The sequence below is a fragment of the Somniosus microcephalus genome, chromosome 3 (assembly GCF_052327205.1).
Source record: "Somniosus microcephalus isolate GS21.2 chromosome 3, FLI_Smic_1.0, whole genome shotgun sequence".
Classification (NCBI taxonomy): Eukaryota; Metazoa; Chordata; class Chondrichthyes; order Squaliformes; family Somniosidae; genus Somniosus; species Somniosus microcephalus.
The window spans coordinates 242,329,822-242,343,434 of NC_140989.1; the positions used below are offsets into that span (position 1 = coordinate 242,329,822).

The 13,613-nt window shown below is 43.8% G+C and overlaps 1 protein-coding gene across 5 annotated transcripts in view; it reads right to left on the reverse strand.

The window, feature by feature from the left end:
- LOC147121778 (kinetochore protein Nuf2-B-like) overlaps nucleotides 1-13,613 on the reverse strand; it is a 65,624-nt gene that overhangs the window by 26,924 nt on the left and 25,087 nt on the right. Inside the window, exons 1-3 of one of the 5 annotated variants that reach the window (XM_085982275.1) lie at nucleotides 9,549-9,670; nucleotides 2,764-2,839; nucleotides 675-802 (exon numbers count right to left, since the gene is read on the reverse strand). In XM_085982275.1, the coding sequence (XP_085838401.1) occupies nucleotides 675-797 (123 nt within the window). In that variant the 5' untranslated portion in view covers nucleotides 798-802; nucleotides 2,764-2,839; nucleotides 9,549-9,670. Of the gene's footprint in view, nucleotides 1-674; nucleotides 803-2,763; nucleotides 2,840-6,976; nucleotides 7,001-7,031; nucleotides 7,673-9,473; nucleotides 9,671-13,613 lie in introns of those variants that run through there. The other 4 variants (XM_085982274.1, XM_085982277.1, XM_085982276.1 and 1 more) reach the window with 4 other exon arrangements.

Genomic DNA, 13,613 nt, shown 5'->3' on the forward strand with positions numbered 1-13,613 from the left:
CACATGCGGTTCACAAGCGCCCCTGGGATCACGTGGGCCGGCCCAATCAATAAAAGGGAATTTCCATTCATACTTATGGGAGTGCCGTACGTACGGAATCCCCATAAGTATTAATGGGGATCACTTAAAAAATACACGAACACATGAAATAAAAAATTGAATTACATATTTTAAATGAATTAAAATGCCATTTAATTAAATATTTTAAACAATTTTTTTTTACATGTTTAGGGGGCTAAAAATACTCTTACTTTATTGGACAGGGTTTTTAATGGCTAAATGAGTGATAAAATTTTATTTTTCTATTTTTTAAAACTCTTATGCTGGTAAAAGCAGGCCGTATGCCTACTTTTACCAGGCGTAAGAATTTCACGGGCATTCAGCGGGCAGAAGTTGGGCAAATAGCGCAACTCTCCACCTGCAGAGGCCCTTCTCCCGGTGATGCAGAGGATCTGTCAAGAAGATTCTTGACAGATCGCAAGTTCCGGGTTTTAGCGCATGCCAAGTACACACCTCGTATGCACCTGTAGGGGGTCGCAAAATACGGCCCAATGTGCCTAACATTGTTTAATACTCCTGCCCTTATATAAAAATAATGCATCCTTGGGTGCGAGCAACACCGTGGGAGGTCAGCTTTATTAAAGTTTTAAAAATTATAGCAGTAAAAGGCTTACCTTTGATAGGTCAGCTTTTGTGAAGTTGTTAGCTTCTGATCCACTTAAAATGTGTTTGCGACAAAAACTCACAATATAATCCAATTTGCAAATAGGATACGTAAGTCTGTTCTCCCACTCCATTTGGGCTATCAAGAAAACAGCTATATTTTAGAATTCAGATTAGCCTTGTTTAATACCAGTCTATATAACATTTTTACTGTTGCTGTGTAAGAGATCATAATTGCTCTCTGAATTTACTGTGACAGTTGCCAATGTTTAACATTTACACTTAGCATCGTGTTTCTCATTCTTTTGAGCAGAGATCATCCTTCACACAAACGAATACAGCAGCGTCCAAAAAGGGAAACTCACAGAACACCAAACACTCTCACCAATTCAGAAGAGAGCTTCACATGCCTAAGATCTTTGAGACTATATTTGAGGGCTTGTGAATTCTATCTTATGTTCTTTGGCAGAAAGTTATGGGGATTTTAATCGCACAAAAATAAAGGTCCAAGCACTCCAGAGAAAAAGGATGAAATCTTGCATACATAGGATTTACTACATTAAAAAGAGGAAACCACACTGAAGGTTAAGTTAACCGTCTTCCCATTTGTTCATCCACCATGGATTGTAATCTGGTCTCTTGAGGTTTCACCCGAAGAGTGTACTGGATTGAGCAGTGCTTTCCTCCATGATAATTCCTCTGCATTTCAGACAAGCTTTAATGGCGAGCGCCTTCTACAGCTGGAACAGTATGCAGTGTAGGAAGTTGTGCACAGCAGATAACAAAGGCATTGTCTGCGATGTCAAGCATTTGTCATTTGTGTGTTTACCCTTTGCTACTAGAATCTCAAGATTCAGATAAAGAATTCTAAAACTAAAATTTGAGTCAATTAACTTTTGCTAATTTTCCAGTTACGAAGATTGTGTTATCCAAAAATGACAAAGCACAAAAAGCAAAATTCTAGCTCCATTTAGACACTGGTGCTGACAACAGCAGGGGGTGGGGGGGGGGGAAAAGAGCACAGGCAAGAATCTAGAACAAGGCATTATATGCCTTTGAGATCACTTAGCTCACGAGGCTACCATAAAAGGTGTAATGGAAAAGTCCTGCGACCTCAGATTTCCCCTAGTTGTTGGCTTATTCAATTACACCGGGAAGATTAACAAATGAGGAAGGAGGTCATTGTAACCGTTTTAACTATGGTTAAACATTGATAAAAATAAGTTTCCCTCTGCTGATGAATGCATCAAATTTGATCACGATCACATATTGGAGATATTTAACAGTGTACACTAACATTAAAAAATATATATATCCAGTCAGTGGATACACTAAAATTATAAAACAGGGGCGAGGGAGCTGTGGGTAGAAACTTCATTCATAACACCACTGCATCGTCAAGTTGCTGATGAGAATCTACTCAAAATCTCCAAGACCTTAAATCCCCAAGGATTAGTTAATATAAACTCTGAATATTACATGAACCTAGATCATTTGTAAAATATCCTTGTTGACTTTATATATAAATAGCAAATAAATTATCAGGGCAGCTGGTAGGTAAACATTTGCTGAGGTCTAATCTCAATTCTAAGTGACAGATGTACTCAAATGCCTTGGAGGGAAAATTGCCTGCCACAGCAAGGTATACAAAGGAAGTACAGTACACACCATGTTCACTATCTCACTTAACAAAAACATACCCACACACGCAACTAATGACCCAGTAACACGGAGGCTGCACATACAATACAATACAATACAAATCGCTTTATTGGCATGATAAGGTACATCTTATGTTGCCAAAGCATCAAATTGTTCTGACATGCAGGTGCCTGCACATACCCCTTAAGGGAAGTGAATTTGATGCAGAGCTCTACAATTCAAAATATCTAGTTTACAGTAGCAATCAGTGACTGGTTAGGATTAGCATTTATAGTCACCTTTAAACTGGACTGCATAGTAAATATTTCCCAAAAATTATAATTGAGATCTCAACAAAAAAGACAAGTCTGCTTCTGCAGCTAAACAAATATATTAACATTTTATTGGTAATTCTTTACCAAAACAAAAATCAAATAAATAATTGGAATATTACAATACCTATTGCAAATTCAGATCCTCTTTTCAGCTTTAATAGTCTTTATCTTGTGTCACGCTGCTTCTACTGTACAGGCACCTGCATGTCAGAACAATTAAAAAGAGACAAAAATGGAAAAGTTAAAATACCACACTTAATTGGAGATGAGCTTCAATGGCTTAAATGTCCATTTCTCAACTGATACTTTTATTGTTGTGTAAATGAGTTTGATACAAGCTAGAGTTAAAAGCTTCACCTTTCAAAGCTTCACATGCTAGTAACGTTTACCAGAGAGGACCGATGATCCCCACTGCAAGATCCACTTCCTTGCCACTGATTCCGCCCTCTTCCCACAGCCACTGTCACAGGCTGAACTGGACTATTTGTACCCTTGGAGTCCTGTTTAACCCTGAACTGAGTTTCAAACTCCATATTTACTTCATCACAAAGACAACATTCTTTCACCTCCACAACACATGCCTCCACCTCCTACTTGTCTTTTTGCCACAGAAACCCTTATCTAGTCACACCAGTTTATTAGCCTCGTTTATTTGTAATTCCCATTTTAATGCAACCATTTCTATACAGGAAACTTCGCGATATCCGGCACCGACGGGACCGGCGTGATGCCGATCTATGAAAACTTCCGGACAGACCAGCGCTAATGTTGAAGGATACGGAGGTTTTCATCTCCGTATCTGACAACAAACACTGTTGCTTAGCAACAGCTTGTAAACAGTCGGCCCGTACCTTGGAAGCGTCTCTGTAGCTTAGCAACAGCTTCAGAGAGGCTTTCCAGAGACTGACTGTTTAAAAAAATGCTAGAAGAAAAAAAAACTAACAACTAAAGAGTTGGTGCAGGAGGGAGGGCTTTAGTTTCCTGGATCACTGGGCCTGCTTCTGGGAAAGGTGGGACTTGTACAAGTCGGACGGGTTGCACCTGAACCAGAGCGGGACAAATATCCTTGCGGGGAGGTTTGCTAGCACTGTTAGGGGGGGGGTTTAAACTAAAATGGCAGGGGGTTGGGAACCTGAGCAGGGAGACAGAGGAAAGGAAAACAGGGATAAAAGCAAAAGATAGGAAGGAGAAAAACAAAAGTGGCAGTCAGAGAAATCAACGGTTTAAATCAAACGTGGCCACAGTAAATGATAATTCTAATAGGTCTAAGAGCGTTAAAAAAACAAGCCTGAAGGCTTTGTGTCTTAATGCGAGTAGCATTTGTAATAAGGTGGATGAGTTGGCAGCGCAAATAGAGGTAAACGAATATGATTTGGTTGGGATTACGGAAACGTGGCTCAAGGATGGCCAAGACTGGGAACTCAACATCCAGGGGTATTCAATATTCAGGAAAGATAGGCAAAAAGGAAAGGGAGGTGGGGTAGCATTACTGGTTAAAGAAGGGATTAATACAATTGTAATGAAGGATATTAGCTCTGATGATGTGGAATCTGTATGGGTAGAATTGAGAAATACTATGGGGAAAAAAACATTAGTGGGAGTGGTATATAGACCTCCAAACAGTAAGGCGGAGGTTGGGGATGGCATTAAAAGGGAAATTAAACAAGCATGCAATAAGGGCACAGCAGTCATCATGGGTGACTTTAATTAACCGAATTAGTAACAATACTGTGGAGGAGGAATTCCTGGAGTGTTTACGGGATGGTTTCCTGGACCAATATGTCGAGGAACCAACCAGAGATCAGGCCATCTTAGACTGGGTATTATGTAACGAGAAAGGATTAATTAGCAATCTTGTTGTACGAGGCCCCTTGGGTCGGAGCGATCATAATATGATCAAATTCTTCATTAAGATGGAGAATGAAGTGGTTGACTCAGAGACAAGGGTCCTCAATTTAAATAAAGGAAACTACGATGGTCTGAGGAGCGATTTGGGTAGGATTGATTGGGGAATGGCACCCAAAGGGTTGACGGTGGATAGGCAATGGCAAACATTCAAAGACCGAATGAATGAGCTACAGAATTTGTTCATCCCAGTTTGGCATAAAAATAAAATGAAAAAGGTGACTCAACCGTGGCTAACAAGGGAAATTAGGGATAGCATAAGATCCAAGGAGAGGACATATAAATTGGCTAGAAAAAGCAATAATCCTGAGGATTGGGAGCAGTTTAGTAGTCAACAAAGGAGGACAAAGGGATTAATTAAGACAGGGAAAATAGAATATGAGCGTAAGCTAGCAGGGAACATAAAAACTGACTGTAAAAGCTTTTATAGATATGTGAAGAGAAAAAGATTGGTGAAGTCAAGCGTAGGTCCCTTACAGTCAGAATCAGGGGAATTTATAATGGGAAACAAGGAAATGGCTGACCAACTAAATACATACTTTGGTTCTGTCTTCACAAAGGAGGACACAAATAACCTCCCAGAGATGCCGGGGAACATAGGGTCTGATGAAAGGGAGGAACTGAAAGAAATCAGTATTTGTAGGGAAATGGTGTTCGGGAAATTGATGGGACTGAAGGCCAATAAATCCCCAGGGCCTGATGGTCTACATCCCAGGGTACTTAAGGAAGTGGCCCTAGAGATAGTAGATGCATTGCTGGTCATCTTCCAGAACTCGATAGACTCTGGAACGGTACCCATGGATTGGAGGGTAGCTAAGGTTACCCCACTATTCAAAAAAGGTGGTAGAGAAAAAGCAGGGAATTATCGGTAGTGGGGAAAATGCTAGAGTCCATTATAAAAGATGTAATAGCAGAGCACTTGGAAAGCAGTGACAGGATCGGACAAAGTCAATATGGATTTACAAAAGGTAAATCATGCTTGACTAATCTACTGGAATTTTTTGAGGATGTAACTGGTAAAATAGATAAGGGAGAACCAGTAGATGTGGTGTATTTGGACTTTCAGAAGGCTTTCGATAAGGTCCCACGAGAGATTAGCGTGCAAAATTAAGGCACATGGGATTGGGGGCAAGGTATTGACTTGGATAGAGAACTGGTTGGCGGACAGAAAGCAGAGAGTTGGAATGAACAGGTCGTTTTCCGAGTGGCAGGCAGTGACAAGTGGGGTACCGCAAGGATCGGTCCTAGGACCCCAGCTGTTCACAATATATATTAATGATCTGGACGAGGGAATTGGATGTAATATCTCCAAATTTGCAGACGACACAAAGCTGGGTGGGAGGGTAAGCTGTGAGGAGGATGTCGTGAAACTCCAGTACGATTTGGACAGGTTGGGTGATTGGGCAGAAACATGGCAAATGCACTATAATGTGGATAAATGTGAGGTTATCCACTTTGGTGGCAAAAACAGGAAGGCAGATTATTATTTGAATGGCAATAGATTGGGAGAAGGGGAAGTGCAAAGAGACCTGGGTGTTATTGTGCACCAGTCGCTGAAGGTAAGCATGCAGGTGCAGCAGGCGGTTAAGAAGACAAATGGGATGTAGCAAGAGGGTTTGAGTACAGGAACAAGGATGTCTTGCTACAGTTGTACAGGGCCTTGGTGAGACCGCACCTTGAGTATTGTGTGCAGTTTTGGTCACCTTACCCGAGAAAGGATGTTCTTGCCATGGAGGGAGTGCAGCGAAGATTCACCAGGCTGATACCTGGGATGGCAGGAATGACGTACGAGGATTGTGTCGATTGGGCTTATACTCACTGGAGTTTAGAAGAATGAGAGGGTATCTCATCGAAACCTATAAAATTCTGTCAGGTCTGGACAGACTAGATGCAGGAAGGATGTTTCTGATGGCCAGGGAGTCCCTGATGGCCAGGGAGTCCAGAACCAGGGGTCATAGTCTAAGGATAAGGGGTAAGCCATTTAGGACTGAAATGAGGAGGAATTTCTTCACCCAAACAGTGGTGAACCTGTGGAATTCTCTGCCACAGAGGGCGGTGGAGGCCAGTTCATTAAATATATTCAAGAAAGAGTTGGATATATTTCTTGAGGCTAAAGGGATCAAGGGATATGGGGAGAAGGCAGGGACAGGGTACTGAATTTGGATGATCAGCCATGATCTCATTGAATGGCGGAGCAGGCTCGAAGGGCCGAATGGCCTACTCCTGCTCCTATCTTCTATGTTTCTATGTAAAACGGCTGCTGATTTCTGCCGTTAGATCGAGGTTTCCGGACATACAACCGCCAGATAAACCAAAGTTTCCTGTAGTTGTTTTTTCCTCTAGTTACTGTTATGAAAAATATATTTTATTGCAATTTTATTTATTGCAATTCCCACTCATCTGTAAGCATGGCATGCAGAAAGACTTTTCACCTTTGAACCTGAAGCTTTCACCTTTCAATTTGATTGGCTTTGTTGGTCAATATACCTAAAAAAGTTAGACCTTGTTTGCAGTCATCTCCAACGTGTGTCACTGTTGTGTGGAAATCAAATTATTTTTCAAGAGGGGTCAACAAAATAAAAAATGTGCTTTTAAGATGTTATAATGCATTTCGCTTTTTAAAAGATGCAAGAAATTTAGGCAAATAAAAGTTGTGCACCAAACCAGCCTTGGTTTCTGTTATTTCCCGTTTTATCGCAATCTGCGAGGTTGTCTCAAGTGGTTGCAATTAAGCGGGTTTGTCTATATTCATTTGTCACCTCCAGACTCAACTACAACACCACTGTCTATGTCAGCCTTCCATCCTCCATAAACTCAACTTGTCCCAACGCTAGCTAACCCACGCTGGCTCCCTATTCCCCAATGCCTCAAATTTAAGATCCCAGTTCTCATATTTAAATCTGTCCAAGACTACAGAATGCTGCGGTACAGAGGGATCTGGGTGTCCTCGTACATGAAACACAAAAAGTTAGCATGCAGGTACAGCAAGTAATTAGGAAGGCAAATGGCATGTTGGCCTTATTGCAAGGGAGATGGAGTATAAAAGTAGGGAAGTCATGCTACAACTGTACAGGGCATTGGTGAGACCACACCTAGAGTACTGACAGCTTTGGTCTCCTTATTTAAGGAGGGATATACTTGCATTGGAGGCAGTTCAGAGAAGGTTCACTAGGTTGATTCCTGGGATGAAGGGGTTGTCTTATGAGGAAAGGTTGAGCCTATACTCATTGGAGTTTAGAAGAATGAGAGGTGATCTTATTGAAACATACAAGATTCTGAGGGGGCTTGACAGGGTAGATGCTGAGCTGTTTCCCCTCATGGGGGAATCTAGAACTAGGGGACATAGTTTCAGAATAAGGGTTCACCCATTTAAGACGGAGATGAGGAGGAATTTCTTCTCAGAGGGTCATGAATCTTTGGAATTCTCTACCCAGAGAGCTGTGGAGGCTGAGTCATTGAATATATTCAAGGCCGAGACAGACAGATTTTTGAGCTACAGGAGAGTCAAGGGTTATTATGGGGAACAGGCAGAAAAGTGGAGTTGAGGCCAAGATCAAATCAGCCATGATCTTACTGAATAATGGAGCAGGCTCGAGAAGCCGAATGGCCTGCTATTTTTTATGCCTTGCCCCTTCCTATCCCTGTAACTTCCTCCAGCCCTCCATCCTTCCCGAAAACTCCACTCTTGACATCTCCTTTCCCACCCAAAACCCTTCCGCCTCTCCTCCATTCTTTAAAAAGCCAACTCTTTCAGCCAAGCTTTATACAGCACCTTTAACATAGTAAAACGTCCAAGGTGCTTCAGAGTCTTAATCAGACAAAATTTGACGCCGAGCCGCAGAAGGAGATATTAGAACAGGTGACTAAAAGCTTGGTCAAAGAGCATCTTAAAAAGGAGAGAGGCAGAGTTTTAGTGAAGAAATTCCAGAGATTAGCACCTAGACAGCTGTAGGCACAGCCACCAATTGAGGGGCAAAGGAAATCAGGGATGCACAAGAGGAATGCAGAGTTCTCGGAGGGTTGTGGGGCTGGAGGTTACAGAGATAGGGTGGGGCGAGGTCATGGAGGGATTTGAACACGAGGATGAAAATTTTTAAGACATTGCTGGCCAAGAAACCAATGTAGGTCAGCGTGCACAGGGGTGATGGGTGAATGGAACTTGGTGCGAGTTAGGATACAGGCAACAGAGCTTTGAATGAACTCCTTCCCTGGTTCCACATCAGTTTTCCAGCCACTTAACTGGGAAACACCTTGGGGCATGCTTTATATTTTAAGGCACTATATAGATGCATATTACTGTTGTTGCACTTCACGTGCCGTGTCTTCAAGGCTGCTCCCCTCACTAATGCATTTAGGATTTATCCTACAAATAAGAAGTAATGCAGTTTCTCAGCCAGGGGATTTTTAGCACCAGTTTTGAGACGCTCAGGTGCATTGTCCAGGAATTACTCAGGGACACTGACGTCACCTCGACCCAACCGAGCATGCGCCAAGCCGGGGCCGGCTCTCGACCCCTTTGAAAAAGTTACCAAGCCTCCATTTTTATACACAAAGATTTCTCACGTCGCGGTTAAAGAGCATTGGCCAAAGCTCTTTGCAAAAAGGCCATCCAACATAACGTAAACCGGCTCAAAAGAGACAAATGCACCAGTGTGGCCACGCCTGACAAGAATTCATTCGCCGTGTTCAAATCCGCACACCCTCCCTCGTCCCAAAATAAAGGACCGCCTGACAGTTCTACACGGGAGTCGGAGGCACCAAACTAATGTAGACAAACACGAAGCGGCAACGTTTCCAACACACGGCCTGGTGCCTGCGGTCCCGGGGGGGGGGGCGGCGGCGGGTCACCTCCCCGGCTCGCCCGCTGGCTCTTTGCTAGCTTTCTGCGGGACGAAGGGTATTCGCTTGCTCACGCGCGCGCGCGCCTACCTGCCCCGACCGCCGGCGCGTTCAAAAATTCAATTTGGCGCCTCCAACGTCAACTGCCCGGCGTTGTGACCTCACCACGCTCGCCCGGCCGTAACTGCTCAAAGCTTGCAGCGCGAAGAGGCGCTGTGTTCGCTCAGTGTCCTCAACCCAAACACAAGGGGGCACAGAAGGAGGCCATTCGGCCCACCCAGGCTGCGTTGGCCCTTTGGCTGAGCAATCCAATTAGTCCCACTCCCCTTTTGAAGAGCAATCCATTCCCCCCCCCCTTTCCCCATATCCTTGCAATTTTTTTTCTCCTTCAAGTATTTATCCACTTCCCTTTTGAAGACTACTATTGAATCTGTATCCACCACCCTTTCAGGCAGTGCATTCCAAATCCAAACCACTCGTTGCATAAAAAAGTTTCTCCTCATGTTGCCTCTGGTTCTTTTACCAATCACCTTAAATCTGTGCCCTCTTGTTATCGACCCTTCTGCCATTGGAAGCAATTTCTCTTCAGTTACGCTATCTAAACCCTTCATGAAAAAGTGCCCCCTTTTTAAGAGGGACACAACAAATAAATCCCAAATCATGCAAAAGAAACTTAACACATTAAATAATAAAAGCAAAATACTGCGGATGCTGGAAACCTGAAATAAAAATTAAATGCCTGACCCGCTGACTAGTACCGTAACATAACCACTATGCCACCGTACCCCTATATGTCTTACTAGCTGGAGTGCCCAGCGGTGCCGAGGGTTTTTTGAGGGCATGTTGTTATGAAAAGTAGAAATAATTTTTATCTATCTATCTATATATATATATATATATATAAAAGGATCCATCCGTCTGTTTGATCAATTGCATTCCCCTCTATTTGCACTGGATTATTAGCTGTTACTCTCCCATGTCTAATTTAATTTTTTTTTAACTTTGAAATAACTTTAATGGTAGCAAATTTGAACAGATTAATCTTTCTTTGCAGCTGCCTTTCTCATTGCTGCCAGCACATTGCTGAGTTCTTCTCTCTTCCTCTTGGCACGGATGTGGGTACCAACTCGCTTTTTGATGAATTTGAGTGCACGCTTGTCTTTAGAGACCTTCAGCAATTCCATTGCACGCCTTTCATAGGGGGCAAAACCACATACCTCACGGATCAGATCTCTGACAAACTTGGTGTGCTTGGTCAGGCACCCTCTTGTGCGGCACTGCCTTGGGCTGGTCTCATTCTTGGTGATGGGGTGTGTCACCTGCTGCGCGCGCACCCTGTGCCTGTCCCGTGTGTGCGTGACGTCCCTTCCGGCCGACGCCGTCGCCCCGGGTGACGCCAGCTTCCGCTCGGCTCCGTCCCGCCCTGCCAGCCTTTACCAAGATGGCAGTGATGGTTCCGCTGGGCTCCGTCCCGCCCGCCAGCCTTTACCAAGATGGTGGTGATGGCTCCGCTCGGCTCCGCCCCGCCAGCTTTTACCAAGATGGCGGCGATGGCTCCGCTCTGCCCCGCCTGCCTTTACCAAGATGGTGGCGATTGCGGGCCGCTGGTTTGGAATCGGGCCCAGCGGTGCCTAGCTCGGGCGTGGCTGGCGAGGAGAGGCCGAGGCTTCGAGGCCTGCAGGCAGCTCATCCACCGCCGAGGGGGGGAAAGCCCGAGTCCCCGACGCGCGGCCGCAAACGGAGCCGAGCCCCGGGACCGGGCCGAGGGGGGGAAAGCACAAGTCCCCGACCCGCGCCGCAAACGGAAAAAGAGCTTACCTACAGGGTTCAGCTGGGGATCCGTTATCTTAAAATGCCTCATAAAGCGTTAAACGCGAACTTAGTGTATCATGCACTCCTTTGCAAATGGATTTCTTTTCTTTCAAAACCAACTTTTTTTTGCTGGAAATCTATATTTCATATCATTTAATCCCCATCTGCATCGTTTCTGGCATTGCCTCCAGTGGTTAATGTGTCAATACGAATGAATCAACAATTTCCTCACCTCCATTACCATTATTTTAGCTTGAGGCCCGGCAGGTGTTTAATGGCCACCGCTCAGCTCCCGCACTAACGACAGTTTGAAGGATTAGGCCCCGCCCACCCCGTAGGATTGGTCAACCATCATGTCACTCAACGCTAATGAGCGGTAGGATTGGTCAACCGCTAATGAGCGGATTTTTGAACGTTTTTTGTATACTGTCTGAACAATTTTTGTCTGACCAAAAAGTAAATACGCCTATGAGACTCCCCTAATCATAAGCTTTCTTTTGATATAACATATGTGTAGGTACGCTCTATAACTGTTGAGTGTATAGCGGACAGACAGACAAACAGACAGACAGACAGACAGGCAGACAGACGGATCGATCCTTATATATATAGATAGATAACACATGTAGATGAGGGGTTGCACTGAAAGTGCAGTCAAATGTGTGTTGGTGGTAACAAAAGCTGCAGGCCATTTAGGACTGAAATGAAGAGAAATTTCTTCATTCAAAGGGTTGTGAATCTTTGGAATTCACTGCCCAAGAGAGCTGTGGATGCTCAGTTGTTGAGTATATTCAAGGCTGAGATCGATAGATTTTTGGATACTAAGGGAATCAAGGGATATGGGGATAGTACGGGAAGGTGGAGTTGAGGTAGAAGGTCAGCCATGATCATATTGAATGCAGGCTCGAGAGGCCACCCGGCTACCGACCATAGAGCACATATACCAGAAACGCTGTTTACGGAGGTCACGGTCCATCATCAAAGACCCTACCCACCCCAGCCACAGTCTGTTCACCCTCCTGCCATCTGGGAGACGCTACAGATGCATTCGCACCCGTACAACCAGATTTAGGAACAGCTTCTTTCCCAGGGCTGTCATCCTACTGAACTCCACAAATAAACTCTAAAGCCTGCACATCTGCCAATGCACTTTATTATGGTTATGTTTATGTTAATGTATTACAAGCCAAATGTATGTTGAATGTTTAAATGTCTTAATCTAAATGTACACTCTCGGGAGCCGCAAGCCTACATTTCGTTGTACTGCACTTGTGCACTAACAATGACAATAAAAGTTGATTTGATTTGATTTGATTTGGAATGGCCTACTCCTGTTCCTATTTCTTATATCCAACATTTGATCACAATTTTTATTATAGTAGAAAAATCCTAAAATATATTTCTAGTCTACGTTGATCTTTCAAACTTGTTGAGAAAGTTTATTTGGAAATAAAAATCATCACACACTGCAATTACTAAAATATCATTAAAAAAAAAATACAAAAATGTATCCAGGAACTGGCATGGAGAACTGAACTTTGTGCACTGAAGTGCACCTGACTGATTGCTTCACATTAGAAGCTAGTAATTATACTCTTGCCTCACAGCGCCAGGGACCCGGGTTCGAATCCGGCCTCGGGTGACTGTCTGTGTGGAGTTTGCACGTTCTCCCCGTGTTTGCGTGGGTTTCCTCCGGGTGCTCCGGTTTCCTCCCACAGTCCAAAGATGTGCGGGTTAGGTTGATTGGCTATGATAAATTGACCCTTAGTGTTAGGGGGATTAAATACGTGGGGTTACGGGGATAGGGTGGGCTATGTGTTGGTATAGGGGTTACGGGGATCGGGTGGGATATGTGTCGGTGCAGGCTTGATGGGCCGAAATGGCCTCTATCTGCACTGTGGGGTTTCTGTGATTTCTGTGATTCTGTGATTATTAATGCTCCTTCTTGTGGGACCAGTGTCCTAGTGGAAAGGATAAACAGGGCTGCCGATAGGACTTTAAACTAGAAAGAAGGGGAGAGGGCTCTGATGAAAATTACATAGGTCTGAAGACAAAAGAATTGGGAGAAGAGAGTAAAGGTCAGACCAAGGTAAGGAACTAGGGAACAAATACAGTTATAAAACAGAAGTATAAACAGGACTGTTAAAAATGAAGTAAAAGGAACATTACTAAATTAAACTGCCCGTACAGCAATGTACACAGCATTCAAAATAAAATGGGGGAATTGGAGGCAATTGTCCATAGCGAGGAACCAGATGTAGTAGGAATACTAAAACATGGCTACATAAAGAACAGGGCTGGCAACTAAATATTGCAGTTTAGGACATAATCAGAAAGGATAGGGAAGGAAAACGTAGGGGGTGGGGGTAGCTCTACTAATTAGAGATAACATAATGGCAGTAGAAAAAAATTTCATAA